Source organism: Seriola dumerili, unplaced genomic scaffold (genome assembly GCF_002260705.1).
Source record: "Seriola dumerili isolate Sdu_G_001 unplaced genomic scaffold, Sdu_1.0 BDQW01012242.1, whole genome shotgun sequence".
Lineage (NCBI taxonomy): Eukaryota > Metazoa > Chordata > Actinopteri > Carangiformes > Carangidae > Seriola > Seriola dumerili.
Window position 1 is genome coordinate 140,760 of NW_019186497.1, and position 25,291 is coordinate 166,050.

Genomic DNA, 25,291 nt, shown 5'->3' on the forward strand with positions numbered 1-25,291 from the left:
AGTTGCACAAAGGCACTGATCTGTAGCACTGCATGGCTATTATTCTGCAGACAAAAGCCAGCCTTATGTTCCTATTTTCAGCCCAAGTAACATGTAGTGATGGGTGGGTGGGGTTTGGGGGGAGTGTTAATGTTTTTATGCCATAGGCAATACACACATTGTGGAAGCTAATTAATTATGTCTGTTTTCATATTTCAGTTCCCAAGAAGAAGAGCGGCCAATATCTCCTTTCTACATGAGGTAGGCTTCATGTCTCTGTTATAACACTGGCAGAACTGGGTAAGAGTATGTTGTTTTGGACTAGAGGTGTGGGGGAAGTGGCTGTGTGCTGCCTCACTGCATTATCATCGGAAACAATGGAACCACCAGTTAGAGGGAAAGCAGGGCAGCGTGCACATGCAACAGTTTGTTCTCTGCAGTTTGATTATTCTGGCGGAGGCAGCCAGAGGGCACGTTTCAGACACACCACCTAAACATAATGGCACGTCTGGGTGAAGACACTGTTTCAAAATTATGTGATGTTTAAGATTATTGAGCAGTGTGGGAGCAATGATATCTGGAGATTAGACAATTAATGAATAAATTGATCGACCAAATAATTTTCTACTGTATTTGCAACAATTTTGTTAATTGATTATGCAATTCAATAGTTTTTCAAGTGAAAATGATAAAAAAAAATTGTTTTTTTGTATCATCATAAACTAAATATATTTGGTTTTGCAATGTTGGTCAAACAAAACAAGATATTCAACATGTAATGTTGAATATCTTTTTTACTTTTTAAGGCTTAAGAATCAAGTGATTAATCAAAAAGATTAATCAATAATGAATCGACAAAACTACACCAGTGACCCAAATCAGACTCACAAGACGCCTCTAAAGTGAAGGGCTTATTTAACATAAATATGCAAAATGACCAGGACGCTAAATTAAGACAACAAAAGACACAAAAATCAGAACACAACAAAAACCCCAAGCTGAGAGGCAGCAACACCAGCACTCCCATACTAGAAACCTCTGCCCTTCTGATGCTGGCACCAGGGCTTTTAACCCCTTCTTCCCAGGCCAGGTGGATCTCATGGAGTATTCAGGAACAGCCTGGGTGGAGCTACAGGGGAGACAGGACAGGGAAAGGACAAAAGCATCAGAACACATGCGGCCGTAATGTGCTAATCCAAGTGCTGAAACAATGAGTCAATTAATCAATTTGTCAGTAGACGAACAATCAGTGTTGAGTCTTTTCAAATGTTTTTCCTTAGTTTTATAAAGTTAATAGCTGTGGGTTTTGAACAATTGTTCGTTTAAAATAAGCCTATTAAAATACCGTTAAACATTTGACATTTTATATACACCGTAATTAATCAAATTATAAAGTATTGAAAAATAACTGATATTGAAACCAAACCTTTAGTTGCAGCCCTAGTCTGCTTCTCTCTCTGACATCACTTAATGACTAAGACCAATACTTATCAATGCTTCCTCTCTCCCTTAACCTCTCTCTCATTCACTTCTCTTGCTCACGTTCATCGTTGACTAACTCCATGGCCTGCTTGCCCTTTGTCACATACACACACACATGCATTCCTTCACATACAGAGAATCTCAGGCTGCCACAAGGGAGCTTAACCTCAGTCCAGTCAAAATGGATTGTAGATCAACATAATTTTCTTGGGTGTGTGTTGACCAAAGACTCTAAAGGTCCTGGCTAATTTCTGACTGTGGTGTAATACTGGATTACCTGAATGAACGCCACTAGGTACACAGTGCGGGGGATTTAACTGGTATAAGCATCTGCTGTGTAAGCTTTGCAGTTGTTTCCTCTGCACTTTTTGTGCCTTAAAGACCACTTGACTTTAAATACACAGACACTAACTACAGAAACATATTATTTTGTTCTTACTTTCATTTCCAAGGCAGTTTTCTTAGTTAGTAGGTCCTGAATAAAGCAGCTATATTAAGCAAACTTTAAGCTCCTGTGACACAAAGACTTGCACTGCTGGCTTTTTAAAATCACATTCAGCAGGACAAAAATATCACAATAACACAATTAAAATGTCAGTCTCATTATAGACCTGACTTAACAGTTCAGCAAATCTTACAGGCATCATCAAAATGGAAACAAAAAAAAAAACAGCAGGCACTGCTGACTTGTTAGCGGACAAGGTAAATTGAAAAATTGTATTTTCAAACAAACCAGATTCATTATATTTCTTAAAGGAGTTGTTCAGTATTTTAGGAAATTGTTCTCTTGCCAAGAGTTCGATGAGAAAAATGAGAGCACTCTTATATATGTCCATTAAATACGAAGCTACAGCTAGAGCATTAAGGTTGATAGAATACCAGCACCTCTAAAGCTCACCAACTAAAATGATATATTTTAAACTACATTTTGTGATTTCATTACCTTTGAACACAACCAGGTCAGCTGTATCTGCCATTTTCCGGTCTTAGTGCTAAGCTAAGCTAAGCTAACCTGCTGCTGACTATAGCTTCATATTTTTTGGACATACTGAGAGGGTATCAGTGTTCTCCTCTCACTCTTGATAAGAAAGTTAATTTCCCAAAATGTCAAACTATGTCTTTAACAATAATAAGACTGTTGGTCCTCTCTAAGATCAAACACTCATGTTATGGTTGAACAATGAGAATAACATTACAAACTGGATGTTCTCTTCTTGCTGCAAAACAAATGTATCTACAGGTACAAATAAAGTAACATGAACCTGAACCTGATAGAAAGGCATGAGGTGACTCAGGAGGCGTTCAGTTTCTAAGACTTTATAGCTCACATAAAGTTTTTACAACTGGGGAGTGAAATTACACATTGTGTTACAAAGTCACCAGCTGATCTGTTCCTGATCAAACACTGGACTGGAGCTGGTGGTATAATTTCATATATTTAGAATGTGTGTGTTTAGGAAAGGATTACAGGCTTGGCTCACTCATATTCAGGTGGTGATGTTCCCGTTTCGTTTCTGATGCAGTGACTCATCCCTCTTTCCCATTGGTCTCCTTTCTCAGTTAGTTCATGACTCAGACACTGCTACACACCAGGCAACAATGTCCCTGAGTGGTTTCACACTGTTACATCTTTTATTATAATTAAGTCAGTGGCACAAAGTTCCTTCAGTGATGTCGCATCCTTTGGTGATTTACCAAACTGCCACACTTCTTCTATACTGTGCCAACGCGAGCACTATGTGGGACGATGATAGCTGCCAGAAGATATTTCATTACCAAATATTTTACACTTGACACTTACAGGCAGCAATGCTCAGCTGTTTATTTCATCAACAGCCTAAATGTGGCAAAAGCAGACATGTAAGAAAACTGATTTAACATCATGGACCAAATAAAGATTGTCTGTGTATTTCAGGATGTTATGAACATGAACTTCAGCATAGTACACTATATATTGTTTTTGTAAAAAAGACTTTCTGATAACTTTTAAATCTAGTTTTTAATATAGAAAAATGGTTGACATGCACAAAAATGATCCAAAGGCTCCATTTGATTTTGACTACTGTCATCAGTATCAAATGTGTAAGCCCATTATGTGGACACATATAAATAATTTGACTTTGGCTGTAATAAGCTCTCAATATAAATCTGGTTCTCTTATACAAGGTTACAAGATAATTTAAAGGTATAAGAAAGACAGAAACACATTTTACATAAAATTCTGTTCATGTTTAAGAATTCTCTCCAATTTCTGTGCCTTTCTCATCAAATATGAAACATTCACAACTTTCAACTAAAAAATCTAAAACTCTTTTCATCAGTGTTGAGAAGCACAGTCCTAAATATCACTCTTCAGTTGCTCAAACAGTCCACACCTATAGTTTGGGATGAGGAATCACAGGCACAGTGGATCATATTTTCTTTAAGGGGTTACCAGCCAAAAAGGTTGAGAATTACTGTCTGAAACCGTCATAGTATCAGGGTTAAACTGCAACATAGAGCACCATAAGCTTCATTTTTTTGGCAAGGTGCTATCAATAAACATTTGTCAAAGATTTCTTCCTCTGGCACTTATTGTAGTTATACTGTATAATTGACCCTCTCATCACCTTTATATCAAGTACAGCCTGCAGCATGGGGGACTGTCCTAGCACCAAAGTCAGATCTGGAAAGTTCTGTCATATTTCCATGTGTAATGTGCTCACTGCGCTTGATGAATGAATGCCTGTGACATTTACAGGCATTAAGGTCTGAGGTTAAGTCAACATTGGTAAGCCATTAAACCATTTTCTGTTGCTTTAACCTCCTGCATTCAGTGCCAGGTCTAATTTTAGGTAGCTGGCTAATATTTTTCCTGCTGTGCCCAGAGATAATCGATCAGATTAGTCTGCTGCCTCTGGAGCACCTGTGAGCCCAAGCTGACATCACTTTCACTTCTCTTTACTTTACAACTCTTACAGTCATGAGCACAGAAAAATAACCAAAGGACTGGATATTCACAGCTCAATGTTTATGATTTGAGTTGTTTACACCTATCAAAATGATCATCTGGTTATTATACAATAGGGCGCTCCCTTTTCATCTGATTCACTATCTTTGTTTTCAGCTTTGATAATGTCGATACACGTCCCCGCCATTTTACACGGGTTTACCACATTCACCTTCACAGTGTACAATCACGCCATTATTATCTCTCCCTGTATCAGTACTCCATATGGGGCCTCTGCCAAGTTCTGCTGTTACTGTCAACACCACTGTTTAGGAAGATTCTTTGAGGTCATCCCTATACACGTTGATGAAGCTGTAGTCCAGGAAAAGCACACATGACGGGCACCAGGTGGTTAAGGCAAAAGGGACTTTCTGAGATGCATATAATTGTTGTACCCTTTGTGTCAAAATGTTATGTCTTTTCACAGCAATAGTAAAATTTCAGCACCCCATCTTTTAGATAGATACTTTATTTATCCCCTAGGGGAAATTCATCTTTTAGCCAAGATTAAACAATTATCGGTTGTTGGCATATAGCTGTAACTAACTAAATTGTTTAATAATTAACATATTCAATAATAGCATTAATAATAAATTAGAAAATAATACAAAATGATCGTCACAATTTTCCAGACAGTGTCAGAGTGACAGCGCCACAGCTTAAAGATGTTTAATTTACATTGATACAATATAAATGCAGTGAATCCTCAGATTTTAAGCAACATTACAATTGTTTTGCTCAAAAATAAAATTGCTGAACCAATTAATCAGTTATCAAAACTGATGAATTCTCTGTCAGTTGGCTAATCAAGTAATTGATTTATTTCACAATTTCCAAGGGTTCAAGAGTGATTGATGAAACAAACATCATAAATTGAGAGAAGCTAAACTGGTACCTGGACTTTTTATTAATTAAAGAAGTGAACTGTATGTGACAGCAGGAGGAAGGCCTTCAGTTAAAATCCAAGCACTCTTGATCTGACAATAATAAACCAAACAGTTTAGTTAACATTTTACTTCTTGTCATCTAAATCTGTGTGTAATAAAAATTCAATAATCTATAACTATATCTAGATATAGATATAGCTTTAGACACACCTGTGCACACAAAATATAATCACCAACCTAAAGCTCATTACTCAATACAGGCCTGTGTGTATTTTGATATCAGGAGAGAATAAGAAAGAGAAAGAGGAGTATTGAATATAGAAAGTATTAACCACTAACTCTACTTTACTGGTAGTTCTCAGAGGACGTACTTCTGCTCTGAACACATCACTCATGAACACTAGATGCCTTGATCACCTAGGGCCAGAACCAAAGCCTGGGGGATTTTCAGCGTTGCTCAGTGACCTGTTGTGACCACCTGTTTCTGTAGCATTAACTCACTTTCCCCTCTTGTTTTTCTTTCAGTAACCACCTTTCCCCTGTCCACTGCAGACCAGATGTGGTGAAGTAAGTGGACTTTCCTATTGTCACATAATCCTATTGTATTTCTCTTGAAATTAATCAATTTACACTTTTTATGTAGAGAAAAATTCAATTCTGCCTCATATGAAAGCATTATTGGAGCTTAGAGTGGTAAATGTCTTAACCTTGTCTGTCTCTCATTTTATTTCCTACTCCCTGCAGTATTCTGGACAGGACGATACGTTCAGCCGTGGAGCAGCACCTCTTTGATATGAACCCTTTAGGGGATCAAAGTTCAGAGGACTGCGAGCTGACCCCGTGTCTGCTGTCTGCAAAGGTGACACCAACTGCGCGACAGAGACGTCGACACCACAGAGAGCAGCAGGAGGACGGTCTGAGGCACCGAGAAAGAAACAGGTATGATGGGTCTGGCGTCGTCATGAAGTTGGCAGTTGATAGTACCAGGATAAGATCAGTGGCACTTTGTAGCAGCACTAAAGTGCACTGCAAAAATCTTTTTGAAAAAATCTATTTTTTTTTTTTATCTGTGATTGTGGATCTTTTTCCGACAATTAAGATGAAGAAATGTTCTTGTATAAGATTAATTATTTTACTTTTTCCTGTTGTAAATCAAGGCCAATTTTAATTTCACTTCATTGTCGTCGTCATATTAGATGTTAAATGTTAAATGCAGCTGTATAAACACATGTTCTCTTCATTTTTTTCCTTTTTCACCCCTCAAGTGGGTGACCTCCTCACATGATAAATAAATAGATTAACACAGGTTACACATAACACTCAAGTCTGTTTACAGGTCTTGGGGCTCAACTATACCTCCATTGCTCGCTCCTCATCTCTGCTTGAGGCTAGTGCGTAATGCGAGCTGCTAATAGAAAAACATACCTCTGGCTGAACTTTCAGCAGTTCAGTGGCATTGTGGGTAATGTAGGCACCAGATTTTGGTTAGTAAGAAGAAAATGTGGAAATAAAAAAGACGATATCTTCTTTTACCTCTCCATTGTGAGTCTTTGGTAGTGAGACAATGGTAGAGGAGTGCAATGCTAAACTGGTGCATTATACAACAGAAGAAGAAAAATTAACATAAACTAGATGAATACAGAATAAGGACATTAAATAGTAATCTTGTAAGAAGATAGTTTAATATTGCTTGGTTGTTACACAGTACTCCACTCAGTAGATTAGTTCAGGGAGGTATGTGTAAGCAATTAGATAAGATAGTTTTACAGAAATTATCAGGGGAACTGTATGTATTTACTTTTTTTAAAGTTGGGAGGACAAATCCTAAAAGAGGCAGAGGGTGGGCACTTGAAAATTCTTGAATTAACTTGAAATATTCTTATTGTTTTTTTTTCACATATTGTACATAAAATTTTAACAATTAAAAAATTGACAGAAACACTAGATATAATTAATGTTTTTTAAAACATAAAGCACAAAGCACAATGAGATTCCTTTCATTAATAAAGACTGACCTCAGTGTAATGCTTCTGCTTCCAGTTGGTGTTTTGGGAACAGTAAACATTTGTAAGGTTTCACTCTGCATGGTAAGCTCGTCCACTGAGACATAGTACAGTCATAACAACTGGAGTCATCACAGTAAGAAGCTAATCTTTGTTGATGGAGACCTGGTGGAGTCTGAGAGATCAGTCACACGTGGATTAGAGGAGTGCATTAGTCCAAAGACAGCAGAAAATGTCAATAAGAGCGTGGACAGTAAATAGACAGTAAATAGAATTAGCACAAAAACTAAACCGCACATTAGTTGCTGGAGAAGGTATAAGTAAATGAGGTATCAGGGTGACCTTGTCATGTAGTTTCCGGAAGCATTTCACCCAATGTCAAGCTGATAAAGACAGACCAAACTGTGCAGCAGAGAGAGTGAGGTGGAGGGCAGATGTCTCATTTCCTCGCCCTTTTCTTTTCCGACTGACAACAGAGCTGCGTCCGTCAGGGCAGACACCAACAAGGAGAACATCCCGTTGAGCGGTGGAAGCAGTGGAAGCAGTGGAAGCAGTGGAAGCAGTGGAAGCAGTGGAAGCAGCTCAGGCAGTGTGGGGGAGGACACAGGCAGCAGCAGTGTGGACTCACAGGGAGGCCAGAGTGGTCACACTGAGCAAACCCCCAAACCCAGGAAGTCAAAACACAGCCCTACACTGGTGCAGCTCACCGACAACCAGGACGCACATGCAGTGAGTCATCACACCTTTTCTCTTCATCTGCTTTATTTTTGTGCTTTGTCACCATCCTGGCAGTTTCTCTTCTGTTATTGTTTTTTACTGCTCTCTTCCTCTGTTTTCTTTTGTGTGTGACTTTTCACTCACTGTCACATGTCCATCTTAGGTGCAGGTCAACAGATAACGGCTGTTCTTTCGGTTGCTTGTAGCAATATGTATAATATTTTAGACTGTAGTGAATTCTGAAATTGCTGCCAGTTTTACATACAGGAAAATAGGGGCTGACATTAGAAACAGCATCACCATATTCACAGAGCATCTCCTGCAATGCACCTGTGATGCAGATGGATTGGTAAAGCACTCCGCTCAACCCCCCATCATCCTCGTTTCTGCCTCAATGCAAATAATAGTCTGTTGCAGTTAACAAGACTAACTAAATGGAGGCAACTTGGAAAATGACAGGAAGCTGTGCAGCTGCCTAATGGCTCCCTGCTATTCTCATTGTACAGTGGGTTGTAATATACAGCATACCACAGTAATTGTTAACCACTTTTTCCAGAAGCAGTGCAGATGTAAGGGCCAGCTATGAGCGCACAAGTAGCTGCAGCTTTTATCCACTGAAGAAGAAAATCCGCCAGAGTGCAGCTTGTCCTTTCAGCTGTTGTCATGTGCGGGACTACAATGTTCCAAGCGCTGTTTTTATTGAGTCAGATTAATCAGATACAGTAAAGTAATTTCTTTAATGTACAACGTTACCTAGAGGTTTTATAGTAGCACCTATATTTTATAGTTTATGAGTAGCACCTAATAGGATAGCACAGAGGCAAGAGGTAGAGACTTTGCAATGCTGTTTCCAATAAGGACTGCACACAATCTTACAAATCTACAAGCATGGGTGCTTTATGGCAATATTGGATTTTCAGTACCAACTGAAATGTGTCCATAGCACGAAATAACAAAAAGAAAGCATTGAAAGATGGCATCGGATGCTCGGATTTGTACTCCTGCACTTGTTTACTTTTTGATCAGAAGGTTTCAGATTTCAATCATGAATTTTTCAATTAATTCCATATTTCATTTAAGCAAAGTTTTCACCTGGCTTTTTATAAAACACTGAACATTCGGCGTCTTTTGTTGAATAAAAAAAACATGTTTTATAGATAAACATTTTTATTCCTAAAAATAAGGTTTTGAAAAAACGTATTGTTTTAGTATTGGGACTGACACTCTGGACTGGTGCTGAATTATATCTTTACATACATAGATTAATGAGTTCATATACAGAGAATAAATTATAAACTTTTTAATATATCCAATTAACCTTAAGGAACATTTTCATGCAAAAATACTAAATACTCCCTGGTTCCAACTTCACAAATTTGAGACTATTCTGTGTTTTGCTTTGTTATAACATTATAAATGAAATATCTTTAGGTTTACGACTGTTGTTCAGACAAAACAAGCAATCTGAAGATGTCACTTTGCACTGTTTTTCACCAAACAAAAACCAAACAAACATTTCAAACCAATCAACCCTTAACATTTCACTTTATGATACAAAATTACATCCATACCGCTTACCCCCAGTGAACAAGTTCAGCCAGATAATAGAATATTTGGTCAGCTATCTTCAACCTACCAAGCATATTAAAATGAGTCATACCCAAAAGTGCTGTGGCACAGTGACAGCTGTATATGAGGAGTGTGTGAAAGCCGTCAAAGTCACGACGAGGACATGGTGTGAAGCATGTAGCTGTAGTAACATGATCCAGTCTCTACAGACACTTCTTCCACTATAGCTGCATGTAAGCAAGATGGATTATTATTCACACTTGGTTCCTAAGTGATGTGTGCTAATGTAATGATCAGCCGCATGGTGTGCTGTCCCACCAACCAACTGATGGAAATAGATTTGTTCAGTTTACACTCTGACACTCAAGGAACTCAATTTTAGACTGCCACGCTGTTTTTATTCTTTTAACTCCTCATGCCAACCCCTTATGTAACAGTACAGATGACACATTATGCCTTGACACACATACAGTAAACTGAATGTTATAGCTGCCACAGCGTCGCTGATTGGCTGGGCCAGTGTTGTGCTGGGTGGCTGATAGCAGAGGTTTGATGTAAGTAAAGGTCTGAGTCTGTGCTGGTGTGAACAGTCGTCTCTGTGAGTGTGAGCTTGTTATGTCGAGAGCCACTAAGGGTAATCGGGAGCTCTGAAAGCCTCTGGACTGTTGTTCCTGGTGCTGTTCATTGTAAACTAGCACAGAGTCATATAATATGTTTATGTACAGTGTTGTTTGTTCTGGGTGACCTTTTTGACAAAGTTCAGCCATCAAATCACCTTTTTGTGTGAAATTGTTTATAAACTATGTCAAAGATGCATTTTTATTTGCGAAGCTAATACAGTTAATACAATTAATGCTTAAATTTGACCATTGCATACTGATCTGCAGCCTCTAAATGTCTTTGGCTTGATGTTTTTGCCATGCTAGCAGCGATGTGAATGTCTGTCGGTCAGTCCACCACTTTAGTCTAGAATGAAACACACTATTGGATGGAGAGCCATTAAATCTGGTGCAGAAATTCATGTTCCCCACAGAATGAACTGTAATAACTTTGACAATATCCTGACTTTTCATCAGGTCAAAGTTTTATTTTATCCAATTGTTTATTCCCATTAGCCTCAGCTTATCTTCGTGTTAAATACAAATTAGAAAGCAAACACGCTAAACTAAAAGACTAACTAAGCTGTATGCTCTTGGTGACACTGACTCCTATTTTTTTCTTATTCAATTTCTTTAGGTATTAATAATGTTCAGCATATTTTGTGTTATTTTTCAATAACTGCTCATATCATATTTCATATAATACAAGCAAGAATTATAAATGATCTTTTCATATTTTTAAGTACTTTGTAAACCTCTGCTTTTGAAAAGTGCAATACAAATAAAGATTGTTACAAATAAATTTTATCACACTCACAGCTCCAAAATCTACAATAACATAAAAATGGAAAGTTAAACGACGATTGTCCAAAAAGATTCAAGAGTATTAACGCTTTTCCCCTTTGATATGCTGATACAATGTAGCTTGTCCCTTTTTGGTCTTTAAAAAAATCGAAAATCATCTCTATGGATACTTAACATTCAAAATGTACATGTCTTTTCCCAGGTGAAGGAATGTGTTGCTGAGAGATCTGGAGAAAACCACATGGATACATTTCAGAAAGGGTAAGCTCTTCAAAATCTGAAGTTGAGGAACTTTTAAAAATGTCATTACACCCGTTGAATCGCTTTTTCTCACCACATTGACCATTTCCCATGGACACACAAGTTGATAAGCTGCTGGATGCTCTCTCTACGCCGTTAGATCTGTATGTCATACTGAGATTTTTATAACATACACTTAAAATAAACATCTGTCTTGTGTTTGGTTTGACAGAAGCTGGTGTAAATCAGTTCAAGCTTATTTACTAAACTGTCTGATTTTTCAGGAATGACATTTCAAGAAATCATGGCCTTCCTTCTCCACCACAGGTAGGTTCAAGTTAACAGTTCCTTTCCCCTGAGTCTCTCTCTGTTAGGCTGTGCCTTTTATTTCAATTCGCTTTCTTCCTCTTCTCATGAAATTTATCTGAACTGTTATGCATGTGTCACCAGAGAAAATGGAGTCTCAAATTGTAGGAAGATGGATGTGAAAGAAAGGGAAGGGCTAAATATTGAACCTCATGACTGAAATGTGTCAAAAACTGCCAAGTGCTAAATTCATTGAATGCTTGCACAGATTCATGCTTTTCTTTACTTATTTTTATCAGGCAGTTTTTCATTTAATTTAGCAAATTCTTGTGCTTGCAGTTTCTTTTTTTTTAAGTCAACATTTAATATGCAAGGTGGTTCATAATGCTCCAAATGAGTCACAAAAATACATCAAGGCTGGATTTAAAAGAAACAAGGGAAGTAAAAAGAGATACAATTGAATTTAATTATAATGAAGAAATAGAAAAACTTAACTGGAAAAAAACAGAAAAAACAGAAGTGAGAGATATGAATAAACACCTCAATAACAAACAGTGGCAAGAATAAAAGGACAGGCACTTGGAAGAGCTTTAAACACTGATGTTGATGTTAATGCTTTGACCAGTGTGTTTGTACGTCATGGTTTTGTGACACCACCACATTGCTGATTTTGCTGAACAGAAAGTCCTCTGCACTTCCACAGAAATATAAAATTTAACTTTTGACAAATGGAGATTTTAGCATTCTTGAGAAAAGGGATCTTCCTACCATTATGCTGACACAAACTTACAGACGTTCTTCAGTCACCTGTCGCAAACATTGTGAAATCCCTGCACTTTTGATTTGTAGTAAGTGTTGCAGTGGATGTGAGCAGAAGGAAACAAGTCACCTTCCCCATCTGCTCGTCTCCACATTAAATCTGGACCAGCTCCACTGAACAGAATCATGCAGCACTGAACCAATATGGTGAATCTTTTTCGAAGCAGTCCAGATGGATTTTAGTAGCAGCTCAGGTCGCAGCTCTGCCGCCACCACACTGTGCCACTGAGCAGCCATCTGGAGCCAGTGTGGCGCCGCTCTGAGTGGAGGCTGGTGCAGCAGGCTCTCAGCTGGTCATTAATGCCCGGGGTACAACATGAGCATCACACAGACATGATTGTTACCATCAGGCCCTCTTTGTCTTCCTCTGAGCAGCAGTTAGTTAGATTAATTAATAAACTGATCTGTCTGTATGGTGACCTCATCCCCTGCAGTTGATCTTTCAAATATTGATACATACAGTATGACTCTGTGTACTCTGCTGTTAGTTTGGCTTATAAACACAGTATTTTGGTGACCTGGCAGAAATTGAGGCCTGTACTGCTTAAGCAATCAGCAGAACAACAGAAAAATATTACTGATGAATCATTTATTTTTATTTTCCCAATTTATTTTTTTTGCTTGCTGCTTATCCCTTTTTTATTTTAGTGCAAGCTGCACAGAATTGGTATTGACCAGATAAAATACGACATCACCTTGGACTCAATGGACACATTTTTCACTGTGCTCTCACCTTTTATAGACTAAACAATTAATCAGTTATTTGCAAAAAAAATAATTAGGAGATTAATAGATAATAAGGATAAGCATGACTTGCAGCTGTACCTGTGTTCTGAGTTGTTAAAAAATGATTTCTGGACAAACACATACTCTGTTTCAAACCTTGTTCTTAATTTCATAAACACACAAACCTTTAATGTTAGTGTGTTGGTGTAGTGTGTGTCTCAATATGCGATAGAGCTGCAGTGTTTTGGACCAGCTCATGTATGCAGGTGAAGGTGACTGCAACACTAAAATGTCACTTATAGGGGAATTGTTTGCAGCACATCTTCTCACAATAAGTTGCTCTTCATGTCACTCAGAGTGACACTGAGCACTAGGAAAACTCTGGAATTGCCAGCACACACTGTATTTGTCTCCATTTTCTGCAGAACCTGGCAGTGCATTGACACCGTGTGCATGCACATGTGCTTTATGTGTGCGTGTGTTTTGAAAGGAGGTGTGGAGAGCTCCACCACACATAAATGGTGTGAGAGTGCAAAAGGAAAACAAAGCTATCAGACAGGAAGCTTATGTCAGGCCAAATCCTCCACATTGTGTGTGTGTGTGTGTGTGTGTGTGTGTGTGTGTGTGTGTGTGTGTGTGTGTGTGTGTGTGTGTGTGTGTGTGTGTGTGTGTGCGTGCGTGCGTGCGTGCGTGCGTGCGTGCGTGCGTGCGTGCGTGCGTGCGGGTGGGTGGGTGTGTGTGTGTGCAAGGTTTTGTGCTTGTCTGTGTGCCATCTCAGCAAAATGCCCTTTAAATTCCACCATGTGTTTGTTTGTACACTGTGTATGTAAACCCCCACCCCCCCCCACCCCCCAACACAGCTTAATTATTGTCTAATGCATCCCCCGCCACTCACACACACACACACACACACGCACGTACGCGAACGCAGTAGCTCTATCTCACCCGTCCTTTGCACCAGCTGGACCTCTCGTGGTGATGTAATCATGGCTCAAGTGTGTTAGAGTGAACACAGTGGATGATGTTCCAGGGAACACTGTGCAGTGTGTGGACCTACATCCAAACACAACAAGACCACGGTGAGCTGTTACATCTGTGCTGCTGTTAATCCACTGTGATTTTATTCGGAGCATCTTGAACCAATGTCACATTGTCCTCTCTACACTGATGCCTGACAGCAAACTTTCATTAGATGTTTATGCCTGTGAAGTAAAAGTCATGACACAGATGAGGGGTCTTTTATCAAATCACCTTTAATGAATCATTTGCATATAAAAGAGTTTGATGACAAAAGTGCTGCTTGATGAGGAAACTTTTACATCCCTTAAGGGTCTATTACCTGGACTAGATGTTGCTCCTCTTTCAGCATCTCTTACCTCTGAGACTCATAATATTACATAACATTCACCCAGTAGACTCTTGTGTTTTAAAGCCTAATGAGTCCGTACTTTAATTGCATGACTGAACAAAAAGACACAGGAAGTACAGTAGTGAAGAGAGTATAGAACAAATGAAAAACTAACCCCTAATTAACAAACAATTATCAAGTTCTTCCTGAATGAAAATCTTTATGGTCAAAATATGTTACTTGAGAAGAGATTGCTTTTATGTTAATAATTTAATTCTGTAAATCTGCACACTTAAATCTTTCAACATGAATTATTCTTGATTAACTAATAGACACAAAACCAATGACTAAAAACATTATTACTTATTGTTTCAACCAGTTGTAATTACTTATTACTTACTTACACACTGAGTCTAGAGGCTGATGCAGCTGAATGTGTGTGTGGATGTGAAGGAGCTTTCAATTGTTTATTGAGTGAGCTGGAGCATTATGTACTTGTTCATGGGGGGGGTTGTGGGTGGGGGTTTCTTGACTTGAAAACAGTGACGGTAAGCGCAGCTTAGGGGAAATTTCTGCTATTAGTGGCTCACAGTCCGCATGTTCTCTCTGGGCACTAATGCCACTTTGTAGCCTCCATGATTGAGATCACATCAGTTATTTCCTATGTAACAGATGAGTAGGCTTGATAACTCCCTGTTATTTGGCCTCCACTTCAGCACAAGAACACAAACACCTGAGACTAATTTACATAAACCTGCCAACAACAACAACAACTAAGTATCATGAATAAAAACACAAATCAAGGGCTGTTGTAACCAGATTCAACTGCACGCCTTCCTGTAGGCCATCTGTGGCATTTATGAGGTCTAGTAGCAGTGTGTCTTGATCTGTTTTTTCCTAAAAATAGCCTGGTCCCACGCCCGGACAGAGGAAATGGGACCCCATGGGCTTAGTGCTAAGTGATCCATGGACACGTTCTAAATACATGATCAGTGGAGTATGTAGCTTTCCCAAATTATTTACATTATGCTAGAATTTGATTACACAGCTTTGATTGTGGATAAGCAAAGTGGAGTGATCAAAAAGGTTTAAAAACATAAAAAGGAGAGGCAGGAGAAGCTGGTGAATAATGGGTAAAAATGGAGGAAGTAATGAGGTGCTGGATGGGGAGGTTTGCATGTAGTATTTCTGCTCTGAGCTGAGTGTCTGCAGAGAGAGACAGATAGGGGGAGAAAAAAATCACCCAGTCAGCCTACGTGTGCTGGCTCACAATCTGGCTGCTATTTTTTTTTGTCCTCACCTCCCTCCCTCCCTTTCTCTCTCTCTCTCCCTCCCTCCCTCCCTCCCTAACACCCCACCACCCCTCCCTTCTGCTCTTTCTGCTGTGGAACAAACAAGTCCAGAGCGGCGCTCGGGTGGAGAATATATGCATGGCAGGCAAGAGAGAAAGCAACAAGGGCTACTGTAGGGAGAAGAGAAAGAAAATAAGAGAGGGAGGGAGGGGTGAGGGATTCCAGTGGGTGAAAGAGGAGGCGGAGCCAATCCACTCCTGCTGTCTCACACACAGTTAAAGACAGATGGGCGGATGTTTTGGCCAGCTGAGGCAGCCAATCGCGAGCAGGGAGCAGCCCCCTCCGTTAGGGCAGGGCCAGTCTGAGGGAGTGTGTGGCTCAACTTAAAGAGTGTGTTCACAGGCTGGTCATCGTTGTTGAGGGCTCTCGTCTTTTCTCTCATGGTTGTGCAGACGTTGAGGATGAAGATCCAGGAGTCGCCCGTCACTTGTGACATGGGGAGGGTCAGCAGCGGAGAGGTGCGAGGTTCAGACCCAGACTGTGAGAAGACAAGCTGCGAGGATGTTCCCCGGCTGGACCTGACAACACTGACCGAGGATAACAACTGGGGAGGTGAGGCTGGAAGCCATATTAATGTTGTTTTCATGCGTTTCTCTTACATGCAACATTTCATTTTTAAATAGGTCTAATACCTATCTGGAACACACGCCTTTTTATACAAACGCACACATGCCCAGACAACCCACCCACTGTCCCCTCCACCCAGCTCTGCACATGGGTGTTTGGGTAGCAGCTGCACACCTTCTGCTGCCTCTCTTCCTCCTCCTCCTCCTCCTCCTCCTCCTCCTCCTCCTCCTCCTCCTCCTGATGCAGCTCCCTCTGTCTCTCCTGCAGGATTTAATAGTAAAAGATCCTCTTAAGTTCTCTAGCCACCTATATCTGGAGGAGAAAACACTCACTGGAGACATACTTGTTTGCTCGGTTGGCAAGATAAGGCAGCACTGCAGACAGTTTGTTTTATTGCAGACCACATGGGAACCTTGAGTCTTTTATTCATCCCAGTAGAGAAAATATGAAGGTGCAGCTAAGTTTAGAACTCCTCCTGTGGTTTTATTTAAAGAGTAAACACCGGGTTTTTACCAGGATATATCACTTACTTGGCGATTTATGTGACTGAATTGCTTCCAGACTCAGCTGCTGCTGTAATTCCCAGTCAAAATCAATCATTAAAGGGGGGTCGAATGGTGATAACAGTGTACCAGTCAACCAGCTGTAGAAACTTGGCTTGTGTTTGGAGAGGTTATTGAGCCTGGTTGAAAATTTCAGACTTGTGCTCCATTTAAAAAGTGGGGTTAAATTTTTCTGAGCAGCTCGTGTTTGCTATGTCACTCCAGGAATAGTGATGGTGATATCTGTGCATGTGCATTTAATAGCAACTTTGCACAAGATCAAATTTAAATGCAACTAATGAAGTATGTCCATTTAATTTATTGATGCTGGCTTATCAAGTGTCATTACTAATGCAGAGTTTGCAGAAATAGCCACGAGCATTGCATTATTCATACGTCTGTTCCAACTCTGTTTTGTTGTCAGACGTCTTTAGAGTTTGCTATCAATGTGTTTGTTTATTCAGTGTTGGGGTTTGTGCAGAAAGGAAATCGTGCACAATCGCCATGCACCAAGACTCTGATTGTTTTGTCAGGACATTGCGACACAGTGGAGAAGGGTGGAGGTTTTTGTACTGAGCAGTGAGAGCTATGCATTTTGCTGAAGTGTACTGGAATGATAACCAACAGGTTCATTGCTACAGTAAAAGACAGTGTTGGGGCATGTTGCAGCGCGTGTTGAACTCTTTGCGCTGCAAATGTTGGTCTTCACTCCCTCCACCACCACTGTTTCTTGTTTGATCTGGCAGTCAGAGCAAAATTGTTCCATGTTATAAATCTCTCAACTTCAACCAGCTTCATATTCGGAGCATTGGCAGGTAATTACATGTTTTGTGGAGCTCTCTAGTGGCCAAATATGATATATGAAAAACAGTCTTTGAGAGGTTATTGTTGTTGCTGTGCAACATTTGCTGCATGCAAGAAGGCCTACCCCTCAGCTAAAAAAACAGTTACTTTAATCTGCATAAAGGTGTGGCGTGTTTTATCTGTGTCAGTTCAGAACACGGTGTCTCTGATTGTGTTTGCTTGTAATTAAAATGTAATTTGCATTGAGCGAGGATATGGAGGAGGTGACCTGTTTGTTCAGGAAATCTACAATTCAGGTGTAGGTGGCTGTTTCACACTGACATCAAGACTAAGATCACTTGCTTCTTGTTATTTTCTTTCTTCCCTTGGCTTTTCGGCTTTTCTTTAACCTCCTCCCTGTACATTCTGTCCTGAATACATAACTGAGTTCATGGCAGTGAGGACACCACGGGGAGCCTGCATCATTGGCCATTCAGACATACAGTATCTCCTCTGAGTGCCTTTCAAGCATGAGGACGAGCAGGGCTTGCCATAGCACGAACTTCAATTGTGTAAATGTATCGTGCAAAGTTGAACTTGTGAGGTTTCTTTTTTCTGTGAAGTTGGCACGTTAATTCTTCAGTAAGGAGAGCCAAAGAGGGATTTATATTCTCGCAAAATGAGCCAACCCGAATCAGCAGTTAATAAATCGGTACAATGGTTGTAAATACGGTTAGGGGATGTGTGCATACTGTACAGAACGTGTTAGACTGTGTAAATGAGTATGCTGGGGGGATGAGGGCATTAGGCAGCGGTGTGAGACCTTTGTCCCAGTACACTTTGTGCCAACGCCTGTCATGGTGACCTGATATCCGCTGCTGCTCTGTCCTTGCCTGTCTGCCAGTGATGTTGGAAAGACATTAATGGACATTTGAACAGGATGAGACACATATCTTAAGCTCATAACTCTGATGAGTTGATTAGGGAGATGATAAACCACATTCATTGCTATAAGAAGGATGCATGCTGGTCCTTTGTTTTACTTCTGTTCCTTTTACATCACTTCATCTTGTTCGTCTCCTTGTCTTCTCCCCTTTTTCTTGTTTTATTCCTCCAGATTCTCAGTTTTTTAACACCCCTTTCCTTGATTTCAAAAGCATTTTCCATCCAAGTTGTGATGGTAAGTGTTGTGTTACATCACTGTCAGTGCTGACTTGCTTCGCTGTAAATAACATGTCAGAAAGAAAGAAATGACCTTTTCCTCTGCATGGCAACATGCTTGAATGGTCTGGAACATTGTGGCTGACACACACGTCTCTCTCACACACGCCCACACACACACACACACCCACACACACACACACACACACACACATACACACACACACACACACACACACACACACACAAACACATACACACACAACAACCTTTAGTGAAAAGGCAAACTGGCATGTTTTGTGTTTCATTAGTCTAGTTAATCCTGAACCATCAGCGAGCAGTTGATTTAAAGGATTAATTTCAAATGCCATGGAGCCTTACTGGCCGGCTACACTGCCCTGTACTCTGAGCTAGATAATAGACCTCAAAGGAAGACATTTGGTGTGATTGAGAGTTTCACCTGCTGTTGTGAGCAAGCTTAAACATGCCAGGGAGTCACTACTTGATAAACTGCACGTACCTAGAAGCACAGGAGGACCCCCGGGACTCTGAACCTGGAATTTGAGCTAAGTCACTTCTCGTACGCCCCAAGTCACCCCAGCTAAGAAAAACATGCATGTGCAGTTTTAGACTGGGTGTGCATATTTTCACGGGTGCTTTCTGACACCATGAATGTTTACACTGACGGTTGGTTTCCTTCAGAGTTTGTTTTCACTCCTTCCATCTCTTCTCCCTGTGTAGCTACTCCTCAGTATATTTCTAGAGTCCACTGACACCTGAGGTCACATGTCTCTCGTTTTCCATGACATATACATTATGTCTACTGCTGAGTCTCATGTATTGGCAGTTTCAATAGAGTTTTCCTTCCTTGTTATAACAGTGTACTATTCTCTAGAACACGTGCTGGAACAGACACATCAGCATGGTTTATCCCTCACCATGCAGAGTGGAAACTAAAATACAAACTCGTCACTGTACCTCTCAACAGGGGTCGTGCCCTGACATTATCCCACAGAGAGCCAGGCTTTATTAATAGCCCAGGGATTGTCAGGAGTATCTGCATGACTATTCTCACCAGACATAATTATTGCCAGAGTAGAGACTGTAACCAGGGGATGAACAGAGAGAGGGAGGGTGGGCAGGTCTTACCCATATTTTCAGGACAACATCTGTGACTGTCCAGCCCCAGAGGAAGGGAGCCTCATCATGTCCAGTGACTTTCACAACACCAGAGAGAATACAAGATGTCCATATGATGAGAACCGGTCCTGAAAACAAGCATAATGTTTGACACATCTTTTATGTTACTCTTAGACTTTACAAAACAGGGAAGTATAAATTCAGTATTAGATATAAAAAAAAATAAAAAAAACTCCCATTAGTTATTGAAAAGATTTCTCTTTTTATTAGCATAGAGCATAGATCTAAATCTAATAAATCAGTTTGTTGAAAATGAACATAAAATAAAACAGATTTTTTTGAGAACATAATCTGCAGATTAATCAATAAATGGAAAAATTTCCCAGTTGTAGCTATATTCCCCTTGTATCCATTTATTTAATCAGTCATTTAAAAATTCTTCCATGGTATTTGTAACTTTGGTTAAAAATTTTAATCCCAGTTAGACTTGATAAAAGATTTGAAAGTATTCTGATTCAAAAAGTAGATTAAATACTGGAGTTAAAGTACGTTCAGCTCTGCAGGAGACTCTGTTGTATCCTTTTCTTCTGCAGCTACAGAGCTCTTTGGGAAAATGGGGAATTTGCTGTGACACTAACAAGGAGAGCTACATGTTGTTGTCCGCTGACCAGCATGCACAACATTTCCAAACAAGATTCCCTGACTAACCTGTCCTTTGTTTGCTTTGGTGTGTGTGCATCTTCTGTTTGACAACAGTGTAAGCAAAGTGTCTCATTTTAACACAAAGCGTGTATATGTTTGTGTGTCACTCAGAGCCAGTCCCAGCATACTCGTCTCTGCAGAGGGAGAGCATGGACCGCGAGGAAGCTCGACTGTCCCCTCACGCGGGAGGACGACTGATCCGCCAGTTGCTGGAGGAAGACAGCGACCCAATGCTGTCCCCTCGTTTCTACGCCTACGGACAGTGCCAGCAGTACCTGGACGACACTGAAGTGCCTCCCTCACCGCCAAATGCACACTCGTTTGTCAGGTAGGCACTTGGCATGGTCTAGTACGTAGAGGCAGTTGGAAGGAGCTGACAGTGATATTAACAACATCATTTATCTCTTCAGTCGCAGGCGGAGTTCATCTCTCGGCTCCTGTGACAATGAGAAAGAGGAGTTGACCTCAGCTCAGCTCACGAAGAGGATTCATGTCCTTAAGAAAAAGATCCACAGATTTGAGGAGAAGTTTGAAGAGGAGCGGAAATACAGGGTAAGAAGTCATTTCTCATCAGAAAAAACATCAAAATAATCCCCTGCCACAATAAATCTGACTTTAAAAACTTTTTTCCACACTATAAACAAGGTTATTTACTAGCTGAGGAGACTCTGATGACTCATTACAATGAATTTTAAATGGGAAACAGAGCTCTGCGCTTGTTTCTTTCCAAGGCCAATTTCCAGAGCTCCACTTCAGATTTATGGTCAATACAGTTATGTTCATGTGAGCAGTAATGATAGGTGCTGCTGTCTTATTTTGAAAGGAGAATCTGTTTTCATCTGTTTCATTGCTTTTTTTTCCATGCAGCCTTCCCACAGTGACAAAGCTGAAAACTCAGAGGTGATGAGATGGGTAAATGAACTGGCCAAGCTTCGTAAAGATCTTAAAGGTAAGACATAGAAATGAACATCACTCATCTGTAATGAGATGATTCAAATTAAAATCAATAAAGCTCACATGTAGTTTTCTTCCTAACCAGAACACAAGCTCCTGAAGTCTGAAGAGGACCTGCCTCCTCTGACCCGTCAGCGCAGCAACACGCTGCCCAAAAGCTTCGGCTCTCAGCTGGAGAAGAAACCTCAGCAGGAGAAAGTGCCCAAGCCGCCAGTGGAGAGCACCCTGGAGACCATTTTAAAGAAGCTACAGGAGAAGAGGGAGGAGGTGAACCGCCCCGAGGACATCAAGGTACAACCATGTCCAGGTTACACACTGACAGGGGATGGATAAATAAAACGCCTATAGCAAACTGATGTTACATGTAAGATAAACGGCGACGTTTTAAAGCAGGCAGCAGGGTTTGAATTTATTATGGTGCTGAAGTAAGTGTGTGTGAGTGTGTGTGTGTGTGTGTGTGTGTGTGTGTGTGTGTGTGTGGGTGTGTGTGGGTGTGGGTGTGTGTGGGTGTGTGAGTGTGTGTAAAACCAAATGAGGATGAACGCGTGTTGCAACAGAGAGTGAACTCCGGTCATTTCTACAATGTGTTGACCCACTTCCTGTCCCCTGCTCACAGGATATGACACGGGAGCAGATCGGAGCAGAGAAAGTAGCCCTGCAGAAAGCTCTCCTCTACTACGAGAGCATACATGGCCGACCAGTAAGTCATCCTCCTCCTCCTACACCTCCTACACCTCCACTCAGATAGATACAGCAAACTCCACAGGCCTGATCTCCTGCCAGCAGTGTCGGCCCCAACAGAGAAAATCTTGTTTACCGCTTGATTGTGACCCAGAATAACCAAACTGACACGCTCTTTGTTTGAATCCAATTGCAATAATTGTGTCATCTAATCCCAGCTAGTATTGTTGTATATCAGGAAGTGCAGTTGAACTTTCTGTCACCACCCTCCCTCCTCACACTGGGTAGCCCTGGTGGTTTGTGTTTAATGACCTTCACGCTCTGAAGAACGGCTGCAGCGCTGTTGTTTGCCAATCTGGGTTAGCTGTCATTTTGTTTTACGGTTAGTGCTGCAGAGAGTTAGTCTGCAGGGAGACAGAGGACGACGGAAAGAAACTAATACTGAACTAACGAGGTGTCTTTGTTTCTCTTTTTTGCTGCTTCAGGTCACCAAAAGCGAGAGGCAAATCATGAAACCCCTGTATGACAGATATCGCCTGGTCAAGCAGATCCTGTGCAGAGCCTCCACCATCCCTGTCATTGTAAGTATCACATCTTAACCTCCCTTTTATTTTTTTTTCATCCGCACCTGCTTGTTTGTCCTGCCACTCTCTGAGAAGCGAGCAGCAAATCATCATCGCACTGTCCATACGTCTGCAGACACTTAATCCCAGCTCGCATTGGCTTTTAGTGCCAACACGCGCTTGGAACTGGTGGCAGACGTGTTATCCTTCTCTCCAGGCTTTAAGCTCAGCTTTAGTGGCTCAGTGGATCCTCTGGTCGTAAAGTAGCTTATAGGTAGCAGACAGGAGAGTTCACAGCAAGTGACAGCATGATAGCTGCAGGTGAGGGTCAGAAACTGTAAGAATGATCAACTCTCCTATAATAGGAGGATTTCTTTTTAGTCTCAATTGAAGATAAGAAACAGAAAAACAGGCAGCATTATTAATGCTACTTTGAATATTGTTTTCATTGCATATATGTAAGTTAACATATATGTAACTCTGCCTATAAGAGTAGTGTATACGCTTTCTTTTCCCTATTATTCATGTACTTAACTATTAAATAACCATTTTATTATGTAAGATATGATTTGCATTATGTACCAACAGTATATCCATTATATAATGCACTACCTCTAATCCCCATCATGCAAATTGGGACCACTGCTATAGATTATTCTGTACAATAGAAGTTATGGTGCAGCAGTTTTATTATTCATGAGAGGTCAAGTCAGATGATGTTGGTCTCTTACCAAAGGTAACTGAGAGTTTACGCTCAAAAAGTCTTAATTAGCTAACTGAACTAAATTTAGACACATTTATTTGTATGTTTTTTTTCCCTACTTTATTGTTCTGTTTTGTACACTCCCTCTACAAAATAAGCAAATATGTTGTGATATTGGGATCTATGTGAGGCTTCAGGTTGCACTCTAAATTTCCGTCCATTTTTCAAGTTGCTGATTAGGAAAATTTTCAACATTATTGTCATTTGAATCTTTTGTGGAAAAAAACTTGTTATCGTGGACAAATAGAAGAATAGAAAGTAAACAAGGAAAACCCTTTACTTTAAAAGTTCAGACGCAGAACTCAGTGAAAACTGGGAGGAAGTGTTTGGCGTTTCCTCGTTGCAAACACCAAAGTGAGTGTCTCAGCGTGGTTAACTCCTCCTTCTTGACCGTCACCACAGGGCTCTCCCTCCAGCAAGCGCCGAGGTCCCCTCCTTCAGCCCATTATCGAGGGCGAAACCGCGCTCTTCTTCGATGATATCAAGGTGAAGAGCTGCTGCTGCTTCAATAATCAGACGCCAGTTCTCCCTCCTCGCCCCCCGCCCTACTACCCTCCAACCCCACCTCCCCCTTATTTACTACCATCCACCCCTCTAATGAGCCTGATTGCTGCCTGTTGATTGGGCAGTTGCCTGTTTTCTGCCACCAGTATCTGTAGACAAGCATCTGTAGACATGTTGAATCAGTAGCTGCCTGGACGTGATGTTTGAATCATGTGATTTTGATTCAAATATAGAAACAGTAAATGCTCTGTTATTAAGGATAATGAACTTGGGTCTTATTTTATCATCATTTTGTCATTTTCGTTTTACATTGTGCCCACTCAGTTGATTGCTGAGATGTGAGATGTGTGATGTGGTGAGATTGAAGACCAAAGGGGCAAAAAATACAAGCAGTCATAGTTTTAGATAGACACAAACTTTATAATTATGACCTAAACTGTTACAGGTCAGTTTTCCAGTGTAATTACATAATATGAACTTTGGGTTTGTATTGCATTCATTGCATTCATTGCATTCATTGTTAAAATAACCAATAAGCTACCAGCTACCATAGGCTCCCTGCACATACACCTTCTGCCAACCTGAACACCAGGTGTATTGACAGTGCATTAAAAACTTGTCAGTAAGTATCTAAAAGTGATGGACAAATGATTGAAATGTAAAAGCTTCTGCCACATAACCAATGACAACCCAATCATCCAAAGAAATACTGAACTAGTATCCACTTTTATATTACTCACAGGGTAAAATAACATCCAGTTTAAAATGGATATTAGTAACTACTTTACAATAGATATGACAGCCAAAGCTACAAAAATAAGACCCATGTTGCAGTGACGCAGAATGATACTTTAGGTGTGTTTTAATACCAACTGTAATCAAATCTCAGTAGAACTAAATCTTTGCTCTCAGTGTATTGAAGGTTGTTTATATCTGGTTCAGGACTTTCAGAAGCATCAAACTGGTATAAGGGGACTGTGCGTCTTCTAGTCCACTGCGCTCTTTAAATCCTTGCATACATAGTTTTGAGTATAGACGTGAATCACAAGCATCGAAGGACATTTTGCTGCTGTACCGTGATGATTTATAACCATTGATGACTAACACTGCA

General features: G+C 40.4%; 1 protein-coding gene and 1 long non-coding RNA gene across 2 annotated transcripts in view; both read left to right on the forward strand.

Moving 5' to 3' along the window:
- Nucleotides 1–25,291, forward strand: part of fam13a (family with sequence similarity 13 member A) — a 53,387-nt gene that overhangs the window by 25,991 nt on the left and 2,105 nt on the right. Inside the window, exons 10-24 of the mRNA XM_022770112.1 lie at nucleotides 27–103; nucleotides 199–240; nucleotides 5,863–5,904; nucleotides 6,082–6,276; nucleotides 7,817–8,069; nucleotides 15,376–15,427; nucleotides 16,163–16,372; nucleotides 18,830–18,892; nucleotides 20,827–21,043; nucleotides 21,126–21,267; nucleotides 21,583–21,664; nucleotides 21,755–21,960; nucleotides 22,286–22,369; nucleotides 22,836–22,931; nucleotides 24,079–24,162. Of these exons, the coding sequence (XP_022625833.1) occupies nucleotides 27–103; nucleotides 199–240; nucleotides 5,863–5,904; nucleotides 6,082–6,276; nucleotides 7,817–8,069; nucleotides 15,376–15,427; nucleotides 16,163–16,372; nucleotides 18,830–18,892; nucleotides 20,827–21,043; nucleotides 21,126–21,267; nucleotides 21,583–21,664; nucleotides 21,755–21,960; nucleotides 22,286–22,369; nucleotides 22,836–22,931; nucleotides 24,079–24,162 (1,845 nt within the window). The remainder of the gene's footprint in view (nucleotides 1–26; nucleotides 104–198; nucleotides 241–5,862; nucleotides 5,905–6,081; nucleotides 6,277–7,816; nucleotides 8,070–15,375; nucleotides 15,428–16,162; nucleotides 16,373–18,829; nucleotides 18,893–20,826; nucleotides 21,044–21,125; nucleotides 21,268–21,582; nucleotides 21,665–21,754; nucleotides 21,961–22,285; nucleotides 22,370–22,835; nucleotides 22,932–24,078; nucleotides 24,163–25,291) is intronic.
- Nucleotides 7,951–11,585, forward strand: LOC111240117. Its single transcript, XR_002665909.1, has 3 exons — nucleotides 7,951–8,069; nucleotides 11,232–11,290; nucleotides 11,554–11,585. It is a non-coding gene; the product is annotated as an uncharacterized LOC111240117 (long non-coding RNA).